The 24,989-nt window shown below is 39.5% G+C and overlaps 1 protein-coding gene across 1 annotated transcript in view; it reads left to right on the forward strand.

Moving 5' to 3' along the window:
- Positions 1 to 1,508: 1,508 nt before the first annotated feature.
- Positions 1,509 to 24,989, forward strand: part of PREX2 (phosphatidylinositol-3,4,5-trisphosphate dependent Rac exchange factor 2) — a 182,454-nt gene continuing 158,973 nt past the window's right edge. The window contains exon 1 of the mRNA XM_069854213.1: positions 1,509 to 1,682. Coding sequence (XP_069710314.1) covers positions 1,542 to 1,682 — 141 coding nt within the window. The 5' untranslated portion in view covers positions 1,509 to 1,541. The remainder of the gene's footprint in view (positions 1,683 to 24,989) is intronic.

Here is a 24,989-nt window from a genome sequence, read left to right on the forward strand (position 1 = left end):
AGCATGTATTTGTAATGCGCATCACTTGTGCTATACATAGAATCATAGAATAGTTTGGGTTGGAAAGGACCTTAAAGATCACCTAGTTCCAATCCCCCTGACATGGGCAGAGACACTTCCCAACAGACCAAGCTGCCCAAGGCCCTATCCAACCCAGTCTTGAACACCTCCAGGGATGGGGCATCCACAGCTTCCCTGGGCAACCTATGCCAGTGCCTCACCACCCTCATTGTGAAGAAATTCCTCCTTATGTCTAGTCTAAATCTGTCCCTCTCCAGTTTAAACCTACTGCCTCTAGTCCTATCACTACAAGCCTTTGTAAACAGCCCCTCTTCAGTTTTCTTGTAACCTTCTTCAGGTACTGGTAGGTCGCTATAAGATCTCCTCAAAGCGTTCTCTTCTCCAGGCTGAACAAGCCCTACTCTCTCAGACTGTCCTTGTATGGAAGGTGCTCCAGCCCTTGGACCTTCTTTGTAGCCCTCCTCTGGACCCATTCCAACATCTCCATATCTTTGTTATGTTGAGGATTCCAGAACTGGACACAGTAGTCCAGGGGGATCTCAGGAGAGTAGAGGGGCAGAATCACTTCCCTTGACCTGCTGGCCATGCTTCTTTTGATGCAGCCCAGGATACAGTTGGCCGCCTGAGCTTTGAGTGTGGATTGCCAGCTCATGTTGAGCTTCTCATGGACTAGCACCCCCAAGTCCTTCTCTGCAGAGCAGCTCTCAATCACATCATCCCCCATCCTGTACTGAAATCATGGATTGCCCCAACTCAGGTGCAGGACCTTGCACTTGGCCCTGTTGAACCTCATGAGGTTCTCACAGCCCCACTTCTCCAGCTTGTCCAGGTCCCTCTGGATGACATCCCGTCCTTCTGGTGTGGCAACTGCACCACTCAGCTTGCTGTTGTCTGCAAACTTGCTGAGGGTGCACTCAATCTCTCTGTCAATATGAAGACATTAAACAGCACTGCATGGGTTATAATATACATCTCATGGGAAGGTGTGGAAGTTGAAACAGCTCCATTGCTGACAATTAATCCCAAACATAAACAACTGCCGATGGATTCCCGGGCCGGCCAGCCTGCTGGGACGTTTTTATAAGTCCTGCTCTCTCCCGTTGGAGATCTCCAATTAGCCTCGAGCCGGAGATCGCAGCCTGTGTGCGAAACAGGCAGCTGCTGGCACGCAATCTTCCCTGAAGTTGTTTCCTCTCCTTTTTCCTGAGATTTAGCGAAGGGGGGTTGGGGGGGGGGGGAGGGAAGGGGTTGGAGTCACATGGATACAAAGCTTTTGATTAATGTCCAAGTCTGTGCCGCCGCGGAGGCTTTGCAGCCTCCCAGCTCCCGGGGCGAGCCGGGAACCAGCGGCCGCTCGTTTCCTCCAGGCTGCGTCCCCTTCCTGACGGGAAAGGAGCCGGCGGCTGAGGGCGGGGAGGGGGCCGCGGGGCTGGGGACCCGTCCCGGGGCTGTAACTAACTCAGCGGGGTCTTTTGTCGTCCTCGCCGGCTCCGCTCGCAGCCGCCGCTCCTCGCCGCACCATGACGGAGGAAAGCAAAGGCGAAGCCAAGGGGGAAAGCGGGAAGGACTTGGAGAAGCAGCTTCGCTTGCGGGTCTGCGTCCTCAACGAGCTGCTCAAGACCGAGCGGGACTACGTGGGCACGCTGGAGTTCCTGGTGTCGGTGAGCCGGGGCGACGGGTTCCGAAGGGCTGGCGAGGGGCAGGCGGTGGCGGGTCGCCCGTCACCCCCCAGCTGCCCTCCGGCTGCCTCGCTTCTCCGGGCGGGGAGGCTGACGGGGTGATGGAGTTGGGTTCGGGTCTGCCTTGGGTGTGGAGGCTCGCGTTCCTTATAGGGGGTCTTGCGTTCCTTATGGGGGGGCTCACGTCCATTATAGGGGTCTTACGATCATTATAGGGTGTTTGCATTCCATATAAGGGGGCTCGTGTTCATTATAGGGGGGTTGCATTCCATTATAGGGGGGCTCACGTTCATTATAGGGGGTTTGCATTCCATGTAAGGGGGCTCGTGTTCCTTATAGGGTGGCTCGCGCCCATTATAGGGGGTTTGCATTCCATATAAGGGGGCTTGCATTCATTATAGGGGGGCTCACATTCATTATAGGGGGTTTGCGTCCATTATAGGGGGGCTCGCATCCATTATAGGGCTCCGCAGTTCCATTTCTTCAGCCGTTTGGGTAGCCTGGAACACAGCGGTGCAGGAGGAGGACAGAGGGGGCTGCTGTGCTGCAGCTGCTTGGCATTAAAGCCACATGTGGCATTTGCTCCTGTCTTGTGATACAGGGTCAGCTGGGAAGGTAGCTGGTGAGAGCTGTGTTGCAGCACTCTTAGTTTCCTTCTACATCTGACTATCGCTGTTGATTAGGATTATTTGTGCCAGGTAATACCCTAATCGGAAAAGCAGAAGTTTTCACTTTTTCAAAAAGCCAGAGTGACAAATGATTACAGAACAGATGCAGGCAGCGTTTCATTTGCATGTGGTCACAGTAGTGTCGCTTTAGAACCCTGTAGAGATAAGTACGTCCAAATCAGCTGCTCGAGTTTGCAAAGATGTCACTGCAGCCCCCTCATACTTTTCTCTCCTCCCCTGTCCCATTGAAGAGGGGAAATCCTTCGAACTGCAGACTTCCTGCTTTGCTGCCTTGAGATCTGTGAACTTTCTGCTTATTATCATGAAAGAGGAAATTCTCAACTTGGCTGTAACGGGGAGAATAAAAGCACAGGCGCTGGAGTGAAATAAGATCTACGGAGTAGCTTATTTTCTCCATATGCTTATCCTCAGCAGAACCATGAGAAATGGTAAATGGTCCAATGTGGTGCCTGTTTTTTCGAAAGAAGTTTAATACATATGTTTGAGAAGGTGGCTGTGCAATTACATTTTACTTGCCTCCACTAACCAATGGGATTTTACCTGTATAAAAAAATATCTATCCTAAGGGACTGCTCTACAATATTTTATCGTAAACCTCAAGTTTGGCATATGTCAATCTTAAATCATTTGTAATATCTTTAATTTTGGACTGCAGTTTGAGACACAACAGATATTGGTGTTCAAGCAGTAAGTGCTCAGCTCCTTCTAAAGAGCAGACTCTATATGTATTTCAAGTTACTTCTAAATATTGAATTCAGTAGAAGTCTTCTTGCAGTTTGGATTAAAATGACCTAAGTAATCATACGGAAAGACAGAGGGGGGCTGGAGTTAAATACCTGATTGTGAGTTGAGTTTTTTGTATTCATTAATGGTTGTAAACAGGTTTCAGGTGACAGGGAAATGTCATGCGTTTTAGCTGTACCTCAGCCTTGGGTTGAGGAAACAACTTCTGAGCTTTCCTTTGACCTGCCTCCTAAGACTGCTGTTGAGAGCAGTTGTGGTGGATTTATGAGGGCCACTGGACTAGGGCCAGTATGGAGACAGTCACATGTATTCAACATAAACCACCAAACTCATCATTGTATATGTATCTATGGTTACTTCTTGAGCTGGAGGCTCTTATTTAGGTGTCCTAGGCTTACTGTTTCCTTTCTTATTCTTAAAACCATTAGCAGTTCTAGGACAAGCTCTTCTGAGATACAAACTCTATTCAGCTTGGTTTCACATCATAAGCTGGTCTTGAGGCACACAGTCTGGTTTCCTTTTGGATGAAAGAGAACTGGAAGGTTTTTTGTAGGAGCACATCCAGTGGCTAATGAGTGTACAGTTCCAGTGACTAGTCTAGAGTTAGTCTGAAGTGACCCCCCTGCCAACAGTATGGGGTCCCAGCATTGACTATTTCTCTGTCCAATCCCTATTCTATTTTCCAGGATTTTTGCTTGTTAAAGCAGAGGCAGCCCGAGGGGTTGAAGTCCCAGTAAAAGTTAAGAGTTAGGCTTCCAGGTTGCCTCAACAGCGTCAGTGGAGCTCATTGTGGCAGAAACCATGTTTCCTTTATGATTGAATAGCTGAAGTAATTTATAGTCTTCCTAACAGTTTGTGCATAGTAACTGCAGTTTTCACTGCAGTTAATAGGAACAGAGTATTCACTTAGATAAACTAAAAAAAAACCCCTGAGGTTTCAGGGTTGCAGCCTATTTCTTCTTCAAGGTTACAGAATGTAATCTTTTATGATGTGAATAGTTCATATGGAAAAGTACATTAGCACTTGTGTAGTAGTGGTGGTGAAGAGAGTTAACTTTTCACCCATTTAGGGTGCTATTTCCGTTTTGTGTATATACCCTGTTGACGAGGCAGTTCAATTAAGTAACAGAAGAAATCTGTTACCTTCAATCGATTGCTCTTGCATAGGAAAGGACTTGTATGTAAGTGGGATTTGTATAGAAGATACATACTTCATACCGCACCTAACTCATGTTCGTGAGGTCTTGTGAATTTATAACCTGCAGGGCCTCTTTCGCTGAGAAAAAAATTACACTGTTGTGATGGGCAGTACTTAGCATAGACAGGAGTGTAAGCATAAGCCTGATTTATCCCAGTGATGGGAAGAGGTGACCTCAGTTGCTGATGCAGTCGTGTTGAGGAAATGGGTCTTTGCCTGGTGCAACTTGTGGCTGGCTGGAGAATGAAGAGATCATGAGAAGGAAGTGACTGCTGGTTTGTCTCAACATGTGAAATGCTACACTGGAAATGCATCTACTATATGCTAGATTTATTTAGATTCTTTATTTTATATTGGAGTTAAAGAGCATCTCACAGAGGACAAATTTCTGGTTACTTAAAGTATTTTTGTTCCCCTCGTCTTCCGTGATTCTTCATCCTCCCATTAGCATCAGTGTAGTGAGAAGCAGCATGGGTTGTGTATTCTGTTAGAAGTCTACAAAGCTATTAAGTGCAAAGCAGAAGATTTGATGTATTCTTTATTTTATTGGATCTAAGTAGCTGAGTAGCCATTCCCATGTGAGTTCATTCACCTCTTCTTTTGGGCTTTACACTGTACAAATGTAGTATATTGCTTTTAATCTGCACTCATCACAGCATAAATGTGAGTGGAAAGGTCTGGTTGTATTAATATTATTCTTTCCGATCTCCTGAATCTTCATAGAATCATAGAATAACCAAGTTGGAAGAGACCCGCTGGATCATCGAGTCCAACCATTCCTATCAAACACTAAACCATGCCCCTTAGCACCTCGTCCACCTGTGCCTTAAACACCTCCAGGGAAGGAGATATCAGTAGTACTAAGCAATAACAATTTTGGGCCCATTTGAGTGAGGTACGTAAACATAGATGAGGTGGATAAACTGAAATCCACCAGCAGTAGCAGAAGCAAAGGAAGGAAGGAGGCATTAAGAAAGGCTTACACGTTTCCTTCAGGCATTTCATTATAGCATTTGGGGTGTCATTGCAATACCAGAGCTTTTGTATTTGTTAGCATTTAGCTTTTCTTAAAAGAAATATATGGAAGAATTTACCTAAGGCGCTAAAACATCTTTGAAAACTGTATCTATAGATATGAGCCACAGTATGAGGTTTCTGTTACAAACAAGTGATACTTTACTGGCTAGATTAGCAATTGGGGTTTTTTTGCTGCTGGGTGATCTCTGTGGTGATCATGTCAATTTCCTATGTCAAAATCTTTGTTTTCCAATGAAAGAGAAGCAAGGATAGAAAGCATTCTCTGAAAGAGAGAGAAAGCAACAATTGCTGAGTAAATATTTAGTCTGTCTAAAATAATTACTTGTCATCCAACTGTGTGACTGAATAATTAATGTTGCCTTGAGTGTTACAGTAAAGACGCTTTTAAAATAAAATTTGTAACCTTATCAATGTGCCTTATCTATGTCATTCTTCACAGCAAATGACAAAGCACGTATATTTACTGTGCTCTGTGTAAACATAATGAAAATTTTCAATTTTGCTCTAGAAGCACAATTAGGTGACTCAAGTAAAAGTACATAAACTTTTCCAAATTTCTCATTGGTTCATGATTTTGTGCTTGGGAATATTTTTGACTTTTTAGTGAATGCTTTTTTAAAAAAACAGTTATTGTTTTCATGTGAAGTTTCATTTACTGTGTAAATTGGGGTACTCAACCCAACCTTCAACATAGCAGTAGTAAAGAGACGACTAAAACTGTGGGTAGAAGAAGTTGCTGAGAAATTAAAGTATTTAATAGTAAAGACCTGCCAAGAAGTTTCTGGTTTAATTTGTCACCTTGTAACTTGGAACGAGGCTTAGTTTTTATGATTGTGCTTTAGACTGACTGGCCAGTAAAGGCAGAACAAACCCTGAAGAACTTTAGGATGCAGATAGGCTGCAGGGAAATAGGCTAGATACAATAGTAGGTGAATGCATTTGCATATATTTTTTTATATATTTTTTGGGGGGGAGGAGGAAAGAAATGGAAATATAATCTGCTACACTTGGTACTTCAGCAGATAGCCGTGGAAGTAGACTTTATTTTTCTATGACAGAGATTGTTTTCCCGGTGCAGTTTCGTGTTCTGACAAATTTGACGTTGATGGGAATAGAAGCAGATGTTGGCACTTCTGTAAGCCTTCCAAAACCCCACAGTCTCAGCTGGGGTGACTAGTTAGATCTTGAAGCAGCTGGGGAAAAATAGCTAGTTTGTTATATAGTATGGTTTACAGAATCTCTTCTTTGAATACATATGTGTTTCTGCCAGTTAACTGTCAAATCTTAGTTTAATGTTATTAGATCCTACTGTGCTATCTTCTCTCTTCTCTTCTGCTTTTGCTGAAGTGGAAAAAGGTTTAATTTTCTTTAAATGAGTGCCCTGCTAAGGGAAGCCCAATCCTCGATTTTCAATGGGCATAAAGAGATTTTGTTTATAACATGTATTGCCCAGCCTCTTCAGTGGCTGTGTGAGTCCTCAGGCTCTGTATTTTCTGCCACACTGAGCCTTTCCTTTCATTTGGCTTCATAGGTATTTCTCTGATTGTTCAGCAGACTGATTAGTTGGACAAGTGATTAATGGTAATTGAGACTCCAGGTAAACTTTGGTCAAATTCAGTGTTTGACTAGAAAGAGAAGATTTGTATCCTGGATTGAAACTCCTCAAATAGTTATGCTAGATGATGAAATTAGGTGAAATTATGTCTTTCACAAAAGAACTGCTATTAAATGATCCCTCCTGGCTGTAGTTTCATACAACAACAATGTGTGTGTGTGTGTTGTTGTGTGTGTATGTGTATATATCGTAGAATCATAGACTATGTGAAATTGGAAAAGGACCCAATAAGGATCATTGACCCCAGCTCTCTGAATATGCTATATGTATATCTCGGTTACAGTAATGATTAGTGACTTCATAATGGTTTGCATAATTGCATTTATGTTTTATAAAAAGTATTTAAATGAATGGAAGGGAAGGGTTTTAGCTGGCTGCATTTTTTGATAAGGTTATGTGATTTCCTTTCTCTCCAGGAAAAGAAAAATAACATTCTATGGCTACTTCATCATAAAAAGTCAAAAGGAAGTGCAAACACAATTACCATAGAAAGGCAATATCTTTTCCATTCACTTCCAGTTTCTGCTGTTTTTAACTTGCTTAAGCATTACTAAAAGCTTGAAAGTGGTATTCTATTCTTATTTGACTTTGCTTGGCTATATCAACAGCACCACCTGTGGTCTTTATCAGAATGAAGGTAACTGCTTAAAAAGTGTTTATTTCTTTGTAACCCCCGCCCCTGCAGCTGAATGCTTGCTTTATAGATTAGCAAGAACGATTATTCACCTCTCTACTAGCTGAGCAGGGTTCATGCAAGGTATAGCAGTGGGCAAAAAGCAGAGCTTTTTGAGAAGAATTTTCAAGCATATATCTTGTTTGGAAGTGTAGGGAATTATACTACACTAGATACGTACTAGATACACACTCTAGAGAGGTGTTTCATACTTTAAATGTGTTCCCTCTTAGTGCTCTGAGATGTACTTAGACTGTATTTTGAAAAGCTGCTCTTTAAGAAAAAAAGGGGGTTTGTTGAGCTGTTCAGTGAAAAGTCTTAAAATACTGAAAGGAGAAATCTTTGTTTCATAGCATTTAAAAAACTTTTCTGTTCATAAATGTCACTGTAGGCCAAGATGTACCACGCTGAAGACCATGATATACCTAGGGGTGTCGTACAACTTCTTGATTTATTTCTATTTATAAATACCATTGTATTTGCAGTGTTCTAGTTATTCCTTTGCTCTGCCTTATAGCACAGTCCTGACTCTCCTGCCACCTGTCTTTCAGAAGCTTGTACTGTGATTTGGTAATTTAGAGGAAACTATTAGGAGAGGACTGTGAATCAACAAGTCCCGACTTTAGTTACTCTGTGCAGCTTGATGCTGTTGAATAGTATGCTGTTTGGAATTATTTCAGATATTTATGGGGACATTTTTTTCAGGCCTCTTCAGTTGTAATTTTTTGTCACCATTTTAAAACCCCTTTGAAACTATGCGTTTCAAGGTTGGTTTGTATTTTTTTGGTAGGGTTACCATCAAGAACAATTTTCTCAAAGCAGAGGAATTCAAAGTTTGTAACAGTATTACATTATAGGAGGAACCAAGAAGTTCTTCATGTTGGAAATAAAAAGGAACTGTATTTTGGCCAAAACAAATAAATACTAACTGGCTATAGTTGACTTAATAAACGATGGAGGTAACTTGCTAGTCTGTAGAATCTATAGCCATATATCTGTAAGTTACATAGATGTCACTGTTTGGAAGGAAATTGGGCTACCCGTGAACCAAGTATAGACTTTAATAAGATAATGATTTAAGTTAATAATTGTAATAATTTAAGCTCTACATTTTATGAGTGTCTTGAGTAATTTTGTATACTTGGATACTCACGTGTATTCTTTTTCAAGAAACTTGTTTACATATTTCTGCTTTAATTATAAACTGCATATGTATTGGTTCAGTTTTCTGTTTTAGACTGAGAAGGGTTGTCTGTGGTGAATAGATTGTGCGCATTGGTGTGAGACTCAAGAGTGCTTGGAGACAGGCTTCTCGTAAAGACATGGAAGACTGGAAGCCAAAGCTCATCTGGCACTGAAATTAAGGAGGGGAAGGGCAGCAGAAGGGACATCTCTATGTATGTCGGTGGCAAGAGGAAGGCTAAGGAAAACGTGTGCCCACTGCTCAGTGGGGAGGGGAGCTTTGTTAAAAGGTAACAGAAAAGGCTGAGGTACTCCATGCTTTTTTTCCTGGAGTTTTCATTGGTAAAGTTTTCCATTGGGCTTCCCAAAGCCTACTTGCAAATTTTATGAGAATGTGTCATTGCCTACAGTAGAAGAAGGCATGGTTACAAAGTACATAAGGCAATACATAAGTCTGAGCCTTAGATGAGATGCATCTGAGGAAGCTCACTGATGTCCATGTGAGGCCTATCTGTTATCTTTGAATGGTCATGGTGATTGTGGGAAGTTCCTGATGACTAGGAAAACACAAATGTCAAACCCAGTTTTGGGAAGGTCAGGGACCAAGGATAAATAGACAGTAAAGTGGGTGGGAAACTGGTGGAACTGTAAAACCAAAGGACAGTTGTCAGTGGCACAAAGTACGAATAATGGCCAGTTATGAGTGGTGTCCCTCAGAAAACAGTCTTGTATCATGTCTTCAGTAATGTCCTGGATGGTGGGACAGGAAGGTATGCTTTCAGCAGTCACGGGGATCTCAACACACGCTGAAAGCTGCCTTGTGAATTCCAGTGAAGTCAAAGAATCCTGCACTTTCTTGCATTTGGCATAGAATAACCCCATGCATCAGTACAGGCTGAGGGCTAGGAAGCTGCTTTACAAAAGGGCCCTAGGAGTGCTTGTGGACGAGAACTAGAGCATGAGTCAGCAGTGCACCCTTGCACTACAGAAACTAATCAGCATCTCAGGCTGTTTTAGCAAGGGTGTTGCCAAGAGGTCAAGGGAAGTGAATTTTTCCCTCTCCACTCTGCAGTTGAGACCTTTGACTTAAATTTTGCGTTACCTAGTTCAAGAAAAATATTTACCTAGTGAGAGGCCAGCAAGGTGATGAGGGGTCTGGACCATATTACTTGCGAAGAGAAGCTGACAGAACAAGATTTCTTTGACCTTAAAAATTCCATTGAGCTTCTGCTGTTGTTGTCTACAACTCCCTGATGGATGGCTATGGAAAAGGTGGAGACACAACTAGAGGTGCACAGTAGGAGAGGCAATGGGAAGTTCCAACTCAGTGTGAGAGGGGAAATAATATTTACTGCAAGGATGGTAAAAAAACTGTAACAGGTTTCCCAGAGGCTGTGGAATGTCTGTATTCTGTTCAAAGCTGAATGGGGCAAGACTGGGCAACCTGTTGTGGTTGGCACTGCTTTGCTGAAGTGGCTGGGCTAGATGACCTCTGGAGGAGGTCCCTTCCAACCTACATGACTCATCAATTTTGCAATTTGTTGATGTGTTGGGGGGAAAGGCAGACTGTCTTGAATTTCAGAGCAAATTTTTCAGGGTTGCACCTCCTCTTTGTTTCCTCTGTTCTCTGAAATGGTAATGCAAATGGCCAGGCTATATTATTCAGCAAACAAGTATTCAAAATCCAAGAAACAGCTCAGATGCACAGATACTTTTTTCCACTGTATTACTTTTGCTCAGGAAACAGATAACCTAGCGTTTCTATAATATTTTGTATTCAGAGATCTCTCTGCATTGCTGTCACTAATAAATCAAATCTGAGTAGTTCTACAAATGGGAAACTTAGAGACAGATCTTGTTTGTTTTTTAGGTCCCAGTGGAAGTTTGTTGCAGAGTCAGAAGTATAATCTGATATGTTGATTCCCGTTTCAGTACTCTCTGACAGCAAAACAATCCTTTTCATTTATAAATAATTGATGCTGGGAGAATGGGTATCTACTTAAAATGTCTGAGAAACTACAAGGATAATTCTTCAAAGCCAACTTAATTTTGTGCCAGCTTTATTACTCCTGTGGTTCTCTCATAGACTGTTCACAGCTGAAGTTACCTACTTGTAGGGACAGAACTGACATATTAGGGACTGACATTTGCTTTAGGTCTCATGAGATGGCTTGATTCTCCTTGGTGCTTTTGAGAGCCTGGCTCTCAAGTCATCTGGCACACCTTGTGAGCTTTCTATACTTTTCATCTTTAAGGCTGAAGAGCATTGGTGTAGGGAAATGGGTAAGAGATACAGCTTGAACTGAAGCATAGTAGAGAGAACAGCAATATGATGTACTAGGGGGGGCTTTCTTTATTTCGATGTCATTTTTGTGATGCAAGTTCCCTGACAAACTGGTAATACTGTGCTGAAATGGAGCAGAGTAAATAATGCACTCCTTGTCTTTCCTAGGGAAGTTTTTTATGCCTTCTTGCTTTAAAATGAAATTTGTCCATAGCTGCTGCCATTTTTACCTGAAGTTTAAATAAATTTTATATGTATTGATATGTTTGCTTTCTAAATACACTTTCACCTATTGTAACAGCTAGAGCAGGTGACCAATATCTGTCAACGGGTAAATTTACATTAAATAAGTTTTTTATAATTTGCCCTGTTAAATTCTCAGGCTGTTCCAATGGAGTCATTCCTAAAGTGAGGGATGCACGTGTTCTTACAGGTTGACTTAACAATCCCAAAGTCCTTACGCCTAAATCAAACCTGATGTGACAGTGCAGCGTCAGTGGTGACAAAGTGCTCTTAACACAAGTCTCAGAAAATAACGTGTAGCCTCATGGGATATCCATAGTACAGGCAATCTCAACAGGAACGTGGTAAGGTATTGGTGAGCTGAGTTGCTTGAGGTGTGTGCCTGGTGCCTTTTTTAATATTTAAAGATGAGGTGTTAAGAGCTCCTTGAAGGATGTAAATCAATTTAAATAGCATGGATTAGGTCATGACAATCAGCTGGCAGGCTGAGTAGAAAAGGAGAACTAGGTTGCAAACATGGAGAATATCTAGGTCAGGAAGAGTTATTTTATGAGATTTATGCAGTTAATTCTTATTGTAGCTGGTTAGCTATGAGCTGGGCTACAGGAAATCCTCTGTACTTGGGCCTCTTGGTAGATAATAAGGATGTTTGCATTTGCATCAGAAGAAGTAGTTGAGAAAATTTAATTGGGTTGTGGCTGGCCAGGTCTGGCTGGTACTGTATGTACTTGGCAGACTGAGAAACAGATCTGAAGGTAACACTTGGAAAGTACGTGTGGCTGTGATGCCTGAGTCACCAGCTGAAATGGCTGGGGCATATTTCAGGAACTCTAAGTCAGAAAGACAGAACTACAAGAGAGTTTTCTCACTTGGGCTAGAATCGTGTTTGTACTTGTTGTATATGTCCATTTTACTGAAAAGCTGAATTTCTTTACTGACTTCATGAAGTTGTGCTTGCAGAAAGACTTCAGAGACCTGTACCTTGGGGCTTCTTTACGGGAAGAGTTTGCTGTCAAGAAGCGAAGGGCAAGTTTAATAGTCAAATACCTAGCGTTCTAAAGATGACCTTTTAATAGGCACATACTGGTGAAGTAGATGAAATGTTTAGAGAGACATCCACTGGCAAACCATGGATCATCTGTGTGTGTGTCCTTACTGTTTCCCACCCCCAAGAGAATGACAGTTCAAACCATGATGGATGTGTATCTAAAGCAAAGCTGGTTTTATGTTATTACTCAGCTGAAAATTCTAGATCGCGTATTAAGTTAAATACTGATTACTAGGTAACAGCACAGAAGTTGATCAATGCCTGAAGTAATTAATTAATTTGTATTTTCTTTAATAAAAGAGGTATAAACTTTCCTTTTTTTGTTATTGAAAAAAGCTAGAAAGTACTAGATAAAAAATGAAAGAGCAGTAAGCAAGATTTCTCCTCTCTCACCTTTAATACACTGTAAGGATGTTCTCAGGTTTCTTAATTGGCCATGTTTTTACTTCTTATACCCTACTGTAACATTTTGAAAAAAAAATGGAGACTAAAAGCACAGAGCTATAAAGTTGAAATGATGTACTGTATAACACAATGATTGATCTCCGGGATGCTATGAATTATTGTAACAAGACTGGAAAATCACTTCATTTTATTGCTTACCATGTGCTAAGTTACCTTACCCAAGGAATTTAAGCATATGGTGTATCCAGATGCCTGGAAGAAATAGCATATGACATGATGCTTTGAGACAACATCCTTGGATTCTGTAGTGTGAGAGTGGTAAAAGCACTTTGCTTTAAGAGTCACAAAGGCACCTGAAACTTAAACAGACATGGAAGCAACTGAAGCTCTGCAGTGTATAAGCCCTGTTTTCATTAAAATGGTATCAAAGCTTACAAGGTAGAGGGAAGGGAAAGAGTGGCACGTACGTGTAGAGTTCCTGTTCTGTCACTTGTGAAATGTTCATCATGGGTAACTTCCTGTTTATCCTTTTTATTGCCTATAGAGGAGAGATATTTTGCAGAAGCCGTGTAAAGCAGGAAGACAGTATATATGTCCTGATTTATAGAACACCTTTGTAAAAGTGGCCACCCTAAATTTATAATGATGGCTGCTTCTTCCTTCTTCTGCCTGCTGAATTTTGTTTGTGAAAGCTTATAAAATGCCACTTGAAAAAGAACTTGAAGAATATCAGAAAGACCTAAAGTAAGAGATGTTTGAAAGAACCTGTGAATTGCTGTGATGGATTTAAAAAAGGTCTATCACAGTTTTTTTTTTTTCTGATTGGTGGTGAGTAGCGTTACCTAAGGAGGGTGTATCCATCCCAACTTTGGGCACTGGTGATTTGGGAGCTTTCTCTACTGGAGATAGTGGGTATAGGGCCTGGATGTAAACTAAGTAGTCTCTGAGTTTGCCTACTTTATTATTGTACAGTTTTTATTTTTTTGACATAAGTAATTTCTGAATGTGTTTCCCACCAAATAATTCCCTTTTCTCATGTTAAATGTCCAGCCTGAAAAATTTACTCAGTACTTGCATCACTATTTTTCTTGTTAAAAGTCCAAGTCTAATTATTCTGGTTATGAAAGCCCTTTCGTACTCTGATCATCTTTCAACCTCTGTTGAGGTGAACTCTTCTGGTGTCAGTATCATTCATCTTCTTGATCTTTTGCACAACAGTTTTTAGGGGGTAAAAATTAAAACCCCCAAATTTGTGTAATAGATGTTTGAAGTACTGAATTATGATTTTTCTTGTACTGAAAGATGTTTAAGAATTATGCTTACCCTTCTGCAGAGGGTAGTTAGTTCCTTACCTTAGACCCTGCTTTTCCTCCCTTCATGTGCCTTTAAATATTGAAAGTGATATTTGTGAAGGTTGGGGAAGATGCTTGACATATGAGTTGTAGCTGCTGTTTGCTGTCCTTCTCAGTGTTCTTTTTTGCAGTGTGTGTGTGGAAAGAAGGCTCAGTGAAGGACAGAAGTAGTCAACAACAGTAATAAATATGAAAGGTGTGAGATTACAGGCGTAACTGTGCTCTGGAAATAAGAGGGGGAAAATGCTGGAAATGAAAAATATTAATGAACAAGATAGAAAAAGGAGGGGGTGGTTACTGACCCTTCTCAAAATAAGGAAGCAAACCAAAGCCAACTTTGTAACGTAAGAAGTATATGATGAGATTTCCTCATATTGTAGTATTTGTGTTAATAGAACAGGCAATTGCTGGCTTGTGCAGTGTTAAATTAAGTGGCACTCATGGTCCCAGAAGTAGACAGTGTTGGGTGGTTGGAATGAGTGTACCTAGCAATAACGTAAAAATGCAGTTTCTTAGATATCTTCAAATACAGTCAGCTCAAGGTGTGAAAATACCATTACCTTTGTGTTTGGTTATTGTCTGTTTCTTTTCATTTATTTTGTGATAAAATATCGAGTTTTGATGATTATCAAGAGATAATTGAGAATTTTGCAGTTAAAGAGAGCAAAACTTGAGCTGTCTTTAGCTGATCTCAAGGTTACCGGTAAAAGAGACCTATGAGTTTTCAAGATTATGTGATTGATTTAACATTTTGAAAGTGACTAGTTGCAGATTGCTTCATAATGTTGGAAGTATTTTTGGCAGAGTTGAGATCCTTCCGTGTTGGTAAGTATTACAGAGGAGACCTCTTCAATAGAAAGACTGTATCTGCTGTTTTCTCAAAGTAGAAAGGTTTGTTTTCTAATAAGATGTTGATTCTGTAGTTCAGTTACACAAAACAACACATAACTACCATTAATAATAATATTGGAATTAATTAATGGAAGTTACAAAATTAATTGGATATGGTTACCACATTTAAATTGTAATTAGAATTCTACTGTAATGTTCCTGGAAGTGTTCTTTATGTGGGCAGGGGCGGGAGAGTAAAGACCTGATAGCAATAACTTTTGTTTTCATTTACTTTAAGGTTACTCCTCATTCATTTATCTCTTTGACACTGCGTGAGATCCTGTTTATTAAGAATAATGCCTGGAAGTTGGCAGTTATATTCTGTATGAGCATGTTAATTTCTTCCCATATGCTGCGAGGTTGTCCTTACAGGAAATAAAGGGGCTCTTTCCCATGTTTAGTTATATTGAACTGTTCCAATAGTCAGAGCAGACAGAAACAATGGCAAGGAAAGTTTCCTGTTTTCTGCAGATATTGAAGAGGTCTTTGGCCCCAAGCAAGGTAAAGGTTTCTCCAGTCCGAGTGTGAGCACACAAGTTTTCTTGATGTATGAAGTTACTGTCATCTCTATTAAAAATAAGCGGTTCACTCTCTTAGATGTTCTACCCGTTTTGATTGCATTTCAGTATTTGTGTCTAGAAATAGTAAATTACAGCAAGGAAAGCTTAGAGTTCCCTCTTTATAAACACTCAAATATATTGTGCTGCGGTTAGAATGTTTTTACACAGATGATGAAATAAAATTACCTTAAATAATCACATTTCTGTACCTACTATGGGTCTGAGTGGCATTCTTAAAAAGGAAGCAGAGGATGATATGAATATAGTAAACTCAGAAGGTTTTCAGAATAATAAGGATTTGTGCTGTAAAAGCAGAGTTGTGCTTTGGTTTTTGTGTTTTTAGTGGAATTGGAGAAATTGGAGAAAGCTGGAAAATCAGTGTCTTGGCAAGTGCAGGATCTGACCCTCCCAAAATCCCCACTGCAAAGCCCCTTTCAGTCAAGATTTGACCTGATGAATTTGTAAGAGATTGCTTGTCTTTACATTTCATATATATGTGTTACAGAACACTCCTGCAAGTTAAACGTTATTCTAGTTGGAACACATGAAGATGAACGCTTAACAGGAGCTGTAGTAGCAGTACAATTAATCATTTCATTCAGTAGACCAACTGAAGAAACTTCTGCTTAGTTAAAACATGGGTTTTTTTAAAATAAGAAGTAAAGTTCTATTTTATAGTTAGTTTAGTTAGTTTATCATCTGGTATTCTATGAAATTTTTAAGTCATTAAGTTGACTAGTTACTACTCAGTCTTGGTAAGTTCATAACTTAGGTTTTGTAATGCAGCTTTTAATGTGTGTGATCCAGTAAAACATTGGTTTTCCAAATTCATTTGCAGGATACTTGTTTACTGAGAAATTGTTTTGGTAATGGGATCCTTTTAGACACTTTCTTGGGTCCGAGTCAAAAGTTTCAGGTGAATTGGTAAAAAGGAATTGCCTTTTATCTTCTGAATCTTCTCCTGCTTCTCTGTCAAACCTATTTTGTATACAAATGCCACTTTACAACAGTTATCAATGGCGGTGTTACATAAATTATTCAGTTCTTCTGACATTTAAACTGATTTTATGTAGGATTTTATGTATAGGCTGTGTAAGGAAGCATTACTTTCTGCTGGCAATTGCTGTATCATGAAAAATGAAGTTAATTTGGGTATCTTGTGAGAAATGTGTGCTGGAAATATACTGGATTAATTAGTTTTCATCTGTATTACAGCAGCTTCCAGCACAGAAAGTAACAATAAATTTTCCTGCTTGTAACTTTTACTAATAAAAAAAAAAAATAATAGCTAGATTTGGAACAAATGGTTTGGCAGTTAAAAAAAAAAAGGTACATGACTGCCACAGCGACTATTATGCATTTGCATATAGCATCTTTTTACTGAAAAATTCCCCATACTTCCTTGCCAAGTATAATTTGTCTTTTGACTGCAAGAATTGTTATATATAAAGCAGGATTTTGGCAAAATGTTATTTTGTGTCTAAAGTGTTTGTTCTTTGTATTCTGTTGTCTGTCTTAATGTGCCGGCAATAAAGGCTGTAATGGCTATTCCCTGCCATTTCCTGTTGTTTTGCAGAGACCACACAGCTCTGGGCTAATACAGTACATCAGACTCTGACTTTCCCATTTATTTCTAAGCCTTTTAATTTTAGAGAGTAAACATTTCTCATATGCTGTCTAGGGTTAAGAGGAGAAGCAGTCACTATGGTTATCCTATGGAATTCCAAAAGGGATTTACCAGTATATTGCAGAAAGTCTGGTTATTGACCTTTTATTTCTCCCACTTATTCAAATTTTAGTTTGTCTTGCAGGAGACAATGTTGTTCCTGATAGATAACGTGATGCAAGTGATAGGTGCAACGTTCAGTGGTAGTAGGGGAGCTATAATTTTAGTGTGCACTATGGATGGGAAGCAGATATGGGAGCATATTGAATATTCTTGTTGTCATATGAAGTCTTGTACAGTGAATGATTTGAGGTTCTTTATGGTTAATGAAAAACAAATTAACTGCAGACTTGTCACACGCTACCAAATTTTAAACTCCGTTCACTTCTAAGGTTTCGAGAGAAAATGAAACATAACTAGTGCAGAGAGGATCTTGGAATAATATTTTTGGCCTCTAGAAAGCATCTACTAATACAATAAACCCCAGGATTTTAAGGCACTACTGTATTGCTGAATTTTCAGTTAGGAGAAGTGGCTATCACAAGTGGCTATCAAATCTTGACCTTCTATGTAAAGACTTCATTACGCTTTATAAATTGGCTTCTACTTCAGCAGACTGTTCCAGTACAGATGAATCGAGCCCATCATTCCTAGTACATTCCTAGTACATTCTCTATGTCTAATTGTATCCCAAAATATTATGTGGATTGTAAGGCTGTGATGAGTCATGATCAGACCTCACATATGAGTATAGTTATTTAACACATGTTAATTGTTACAGAAACGTTTTGCTAAAACAATCTTTAAACCTTTAATTATCCTCCTTTATTTTATGTCTGTTTTATATTTTCTTCTCTGAAACCTTCTTTTTTTGTTTGTTTCTTCTTGGTTTTTTTTTGTTTTTTCTGTTTTAAAAAAAGTTTGGTCTGTGGAGTTTAATAACATCTCAATGATATTTGAATTTAGGTCCCATATTTTGTATCTATGGGAAAAGTGTGTTACTTTAGAATTTTTCTCTTTTTGATTAAAAGTGTACAATAATGTTGTTCAAAACACATTATAGATCAATGGTAACTGTACTATTTGAACTTGAGAACTAAAGACAGTGCTTCAAAATATATAAGGGTTATAGCCAATCCTGGAAGAATATTCGCTGATAAATGGTGTAAAGAGATTTCAATATCCTTGTGAAATCTGTAAGTGGTAGCTCCTTGTAAATGGGCATGACCACAGCAGCCGTCAACCTCTGCATGTGCAGAGACTGTGTCTGGGGTACAAAGAAGAAGTCAGCTGTCCATGTGAATCTGCTACTTCTAGGGGATGATTAATAGCCTGTTAAAAATTGATAATTAACGTAAATTATGACTTAGCCTGATACTATGCCCAGGCTAAGATAAAGACCTGAGGAGCCAGATTTCAGATTCTCCTCAGACCTGCAGCACTTCTGGTGAAGAGTGAAAGCGGTTTGGCTGCCAGCACTCATGCTACTCCCACCTGTTCACACAGGGATGGGACATAGGCAAGGCACTTCATCTTAGCTTCATGTGTACTTACGCTTGATAATTTTCTTGTCTTTTAATGCTCTTTTAATGATTGCTATGCAGGACTTCAGCCTTGGGGAATTAGATTTTCCTACTCATGCCCCACAGAGGCTCTGATTTTTTAATTAAAATGTCTATGTCTGGTTTTTTCCCTTAATGACAAAGAATGGTTTCAGTGATAAGTACTTTGATAATAAAAGCATGAAAATGCGTTTAGATTGCCCATAATTTTCTTTAAACAAACTTTTGCACAATAAACTTCTAGATTTGTGTGTTCGTACTTATGAATGTCCTGTTAATTGGAAATTACAGGAAAACAAATTTACCTTATGTCCTGGGTGGGGAAGGGAATGGGCTGCTGCTCCCAGTCTGTCTAATATCAGTTTTATTTCCAGGTTCTTTTTGGATAAGGCAGACAAAGCAATGCTGTTTGAGAATAATTAAAGAACTGTGATTGTGTAATATATGTATATGCAGATATGAACAGAGGTCTGTCCTAAGCCGAGACATCTACTGGAGGTGCCTATTTTAGGAGTTGTTTATCTAGGTAGTTTATGTGCAAAGAGAAATTGCCTCAAGGACTAATTCAGAGCACCTTGGTTAGGAGGCTGGTCTCTTTATTTTTTTTTTTTTCATTCAGTTACCATATGAAGTTAAATGTCCTTCCTAAGTGCTAACTGATAGCTTTTTATTCTCTTTTACTTTGCATGATCTAGTTTGCTTTATTGGTGTTAGTTCAACAGTGAAAATTTCCATCAGATTTGTCTATAACTTTTCAGCTTTAGGTTTCCCTTGAAAACTGTTTTTATGCTGTGAAGAATTCCTTTATTCATATTCCATTTTTACTTTTAGAGTTTTCTGTCTGTCTCTATGGGTAAAAGATGACAGGTTTTATTACCTCTCCTTGGTAACCACAAGAATGAACTCATTAAGTGACCATAAATGAAATATTTAAGTTTCCAGAAGCATACTTGGTGTCTGTGTTTCTAAAGGCTTTTACAGGGGCTACTGTACATACTTCTAGCTCTAAAAAGCACTAAGAAGTTAACATTATCCTGAAACTCTAGTGTTGTAATGGAAGTGCTTTGTCTTAGTTTAAATAAATATTTACTTTGAAAGTCCAAATTTACATTAACCAAAAAGACTGTTGGTGTGTACTGTAGATTGTGTATTCTGATAATAGTGCTGGATAAGGCATAATGGATAAGCAGTCTCAAAATGCCACAGTTATTCTGACATTTGCATGTTATTTATGGTACATTCAGGCTTTCATTATTTGGAACAACTGGAACTCAAACCATGCTGTTCCTGTCAGCGGTGCCGTTTCTTGGTGCGGGTGAATATTCTGATGACGGGCATTGGGAGTCGTTGCTGGGAGGACCAGACGTGGAGACTGGTGAATGCTATGGCAAGTGCTAGCACTGCCAATAATAAATTGCAAAAGAGGAGACTTGAGTGTCTGGAATTTAATTTTCTTAGCTCAAACATTTTAATAATTATGGGTAAATTTAAGTCTGAATGTGTGCCTGTGGGCACTGGAAGCCTTCTATGGGTGTCCTGGATTATTTAGGGAAATAGAACGAAGGGTGAATTTAGCTGTCAGCTAGTGATGTGTCTGAAATACTGAACCTGTAGCTACTTCTGTCTAAGGTAGAGTGGCTTGCCATGGTGCTAGAAAACATGTCCCGAAAAGCTGATCTGCCATCCTGTTGAACAGGACCACTGATATGAAAGAGTAGCCATTGGTACTGCCGGGGAAAGAACAGCAGGATTTGGGAACCTGTATAAGATAACTGTTTTGGAAACGTAAAAGCAGAGGGCTGGTTAATTTGGAGATATTGCAGGGAAAATGTAGCAACAGGATAGGAGAAAACACTGTGCTTCAGGTGTTAACAGTTAAATACAAAGTAGTGCTTTTCAGTGATATGTATTTGCTCTGTGTTAGCAAAGAGATAGCTGAACAGCACTTTATTCATTTTAATTAAAAAACCCCAGCAACAAAACTCATTTGATCTCATGATGTAGTATTTAAAGTTTTTAAGGTGAAAAGAGGCAAAGTTTTTATATGTTAATAATTCTATAACATAGAGAAATATGAGACTGTGATAATTTCATTCTGCATATATTCAAGTATTCAGCACAAATTAAAAGTTGGTCTTCATTGTTTTATGGCCAGGTCAATAAAGCACACTACATTTGCTTTTAATAAAGAAGATATAGGAACAGAATTTTGTGTGTGTTTAGTCAGGAAACTGGCATCTTCATGTTTTGCAGAACTTTATTAAATATGAGGGTGAAGGAGGCAAAGTGGAGTTGTATTTGGGTTATTTTCCTAATGTAGGAGAATTGGCTTTTACTCTTGTGTGCGAATCCAGTCAGTTCAACCAAGTGAAAAGCTCGGGAGCACTCAGAGGAGGCTAATTAGAAGCCTCCACTGTTGCTCACCACAGAATCTGTTTGCACTCAGTGTTCTTGGCAGTCTGCACACTACTGCACTGAATTCACTCTTCATCTGCCATCTCTATACAGCCACTGAGGCTATTCCAGTCCAGAGCTACTGGCCTGAGTGGGATTATCTGTGCAGCTATATCTTTGATAGCCTGGACCCTTTTGGTACAAACCTTAAAGCTGGATTGGGAAAGACTTTGTACCTCTTCTCCTGCTCAATGAATGTGTCAATAAATGCAGGGTCAGGGGAGAAGCAGGAATTAACAGAATTATGAGCTGGGAGTGGATGATGGGAGTGGGAATGGCAAGTAAGGGAGGCAAAGCCAATAAATTCATAAGCAGAAATCAGTACATAAGAACTTTTGAGTGCACTCTGCATAAAAAATTTGGACTGAAATTCTAGATTCCTGGGTCTTCCTGTTTTTTACCTTGGCTATTTAGAAATAGTTGTGAAACACTCGGAAAGTGAAGCTTCTTGCTATGGTAAACTCTGATGATTGCTTTACTATTATTACCAGTTAGTCTACTGAAGCAGTAGAGATTTCTGCTGTGAATGTAAAAGCTAATGACTTATACAGAGATGAGTATCAGTTTACAAGGCAGAATGTATGTTTTTCAGCTTAAAAACCCCACTAAAACAGTTACTAGGGGTTAGCATACTTCGCAGCTCACGTTAAGTGAGTTGGACAGAGAAGGGCAGGGGAAGGTCAGTCTTTGCTGCAGTGCGAGTGGCTGGTATCTGTTGAGGTTCTGCTAACCCTGTTATGCCTTATGTTGGTTGTTTTCACTATTATGATATAAATGAATTTTCTTTTTCTTTTTTAAATGGGATCTCCTTGGTGGTGTAGATGGAGATGTGATTTGTGCAAGTGTACTGTGACATTGGGGACAACTAGACCAGCCCCCACTCTTCCAGTTAGCCAGAATTTTAATCTTGACTCTGCTTCCTGTCATGATCATCTTTGCTTGACCAAACCCGTTTTTTCTGGAACAACCAGGGATTATATTTTATTGAGGATCTATCATGCGATACAATGGGGGTGATCACAGTAGTCCATTCCTTTATAGTGTGTACTCTGGTAGGAAATCTTCCTCTGAAGACAGCTTTGAATCCTGTCTTTTGACAAAGCACCTGACATACATTAGATGGCAGAACTGCAGGTGTAATCTTTCACAGTAGGACAAAGAGATGCCATGTGTGTTGGATGGAGAGAGATGGTGAGAGAGGCTGTCTCTGGAGTCTTACTGGTCCTGTGCTTGGGTAGGGTTTCTTGTATGTGGTGGAGATCAGTAACCTTCCTTGCAATGGAAGACAGAAGCTTCCTTAGTGGTTTGGAATTGATCGTTTGTGTTCTTCATGTATTACTGTAGGTTACTTGACATGCACTAGAATATACTTTTTAGTAAAATGGGATATTTTCTTAAGTAGTTTAGCAAAGTAGAAGTGATCATTAATGAAAAATGCAAAAGCCCAAGGGTTTAATAATGCTTACTATTTGAATGGAAACATACATGCATAAATAAAAAGAACTTTTCTTCTGGAATAGGAAAACTTGGATATTATATCAAGAAGTTTCTGAAACTTCAGTGCTAAACTTGGAATTATGCTCTAGGAAGTTTAGTAAATACGTGTTTTAAATAAGAGAAAACCAGTAATATAGGATTCTAGGGAAAATGGTGGTATTTCGTAGTTCTAAGTGTATATATTTAAAATTGTTTTGAGAAAGTGCATTATTGAAGTTGTTCAAAGCAATATTTGAACATAGTGAAGACTACAGAAGAGAGCTAAACAAACATGCATCTGAAACAGACATTGTGTTTGTTCTTTGAAATTTTTAATAGTCTGTTCTCCAAGTCTGACTCAGCGCTTAATTTAATTAAATGAATTACTTGACAGAAGCTGGTTCTTTAGATTCAGTAATATTTTATATTTAAAATTTACCTTGTTATGAACTTCTTTGGTTTAAGTAAGACATTGATCACTAATTTTTAAACAAATGTGAAATTACATTGGCCTAAATAGATTTTGTATCATTTTTTATCTCCTGAAAACTCACTGGATGTAGTACTTAATCAAAAACATATGGTAGTTCTTATGAGTGAATAGAAGAATAGGGACTTTGCTGTTAGAGTCATTGTATGGTAATAAAGTTCTTTCGGTTTGTTTGGTTTTTCTTCTCGATCAGTATGTCCCGATACAAAAACAAAGTCAAACCTGTAAAGGCAGCGGGGTGCAGAGTCTCTGGGGTCAGCAGTAACTCAGGAAAAGTATGCGGAGAGGTCAGAGATCAGTTTAGGGGCCTATTTATCAAGGGAATGAGTTTAGAGGGCTGCCTCGCCATTGGTTCACCAGTTGATTTAGAAACCAGGAGTGGAAGCTGCGGGATGGAAAGTGCAGCTGAGATCTCTCAAGTGAGCGCATTGATGGCACTGAATGCCTTTCTGGGTCATGGTCGTTTCACCAGCAAAGGGTTGGTTCCCTGGGACCCCAGCAAAGGGAAGGGCGAAGGCTCCAGCTGGGCGGGGGAGGAGGAGGGCATGCGGCTCACGCCGTTTCATTCACAAGCACAAGGATGGCAGAGGGCCCAGACTCTTCATAGAAGTCCTGCATAGCAGCTTTCAGCCTAAATTCATGCCACTGATTGGATGCAACATTTCTTTTCATTCATAGCAGCCAATTCGTTCCAGCGAGCAGAGAAACATAACATAAAGTATAGAAAACACAGTGAGTGGTTGCCAATTTCTAGGCAGATTAAAACCTTTTTGCTGTAGCTGAAGTATGCTTACCATGTAGATTTCACTCATCATGACTTGTTTTCAAAGTTGAACACAATAGTAGAGTGAGCTCTAGTAAGCACTTGGTATGCTTTGAAAGTTTGCTGCCTAGCTAATTAATGTGATTTCAGTTTGGAGGCTGGGCGGTGATGCTGTTGTTGTTTTTGTAAAGAAGAAAACTATGGAGAATTTAGAATAAAGCTGTAATGATTGGTGTGACTGTAATCACCTTTCATCAATGATTTTCATTAAACTTGAAAACTATCCAAACCTGTTTTCACATCTAACACTGTTGCATACGTCTCTTATTAGAACTGTATAATTTTTAATTTGTGGATTGGTTGTTTCTTTCTCCCCTCTCCCAGTTATGTTAATGGATGAAAGCTGTTAATTGGAAGACAAAACTGTTTCCCATAAGGACAAAGAATTCTGTGGGTAGCTGAAAAAACAGCAAAAAGCATTCCTATTTACTAGTTATTAATGCTCTGAAGATGAAGGTAGTCTGTATGACTTAGAAAATTAATTTGCTTACCTGCTTTTGAAATATGTGGAGTAAATAATCTTCTCTTGTACTGTTGTAGCTTTGCTGAGTTTGAATAGGTGTGCAGAGCTAGAAATGCAAGCAGGTTTTTTCCCTTTTATTACTTAGGTGCCCAAATAAGTCATTTGCAAAATGCTTTATTTTTCTAGCTTTGTGGCTTATTTTAGATGTGATCATCCATGTGTTGCATATAGTCAGGTATAGTGATAGTTTGGGTTTCAGTTGCTTTATAAAATGAAATTAAAGCCACAGTAGAATTATTTTTTGTGTGTGTGGAATGAGCCCGGACCATCCTACTGGCTGATAGGTAAAGTGTTCTAAAACTTCTTCCAAATGTGCAGTCAGAAACATTCAAGTAGTGATACAGTTACGGGTTCAGTGCATGTGAAAAGTTTA

The sequence above is a fragment of the Phaenicophaeus curvirostris genome, chromosome 3 (genome assembly GCF_032191515.1).
Source record: "Phaenicophaeus curvirostris isolate KB17595 chromosome 3, BPBGC_Pcur_1.0, whole genome shotgun sequence".
NCBI classification, from domain to species: Eukaryota; Metazoa; Chordata; class Aves; order Cuculiformes; family Cuculidae; genus Phaenicophaeus; species Phaenicophaeus curvirostris.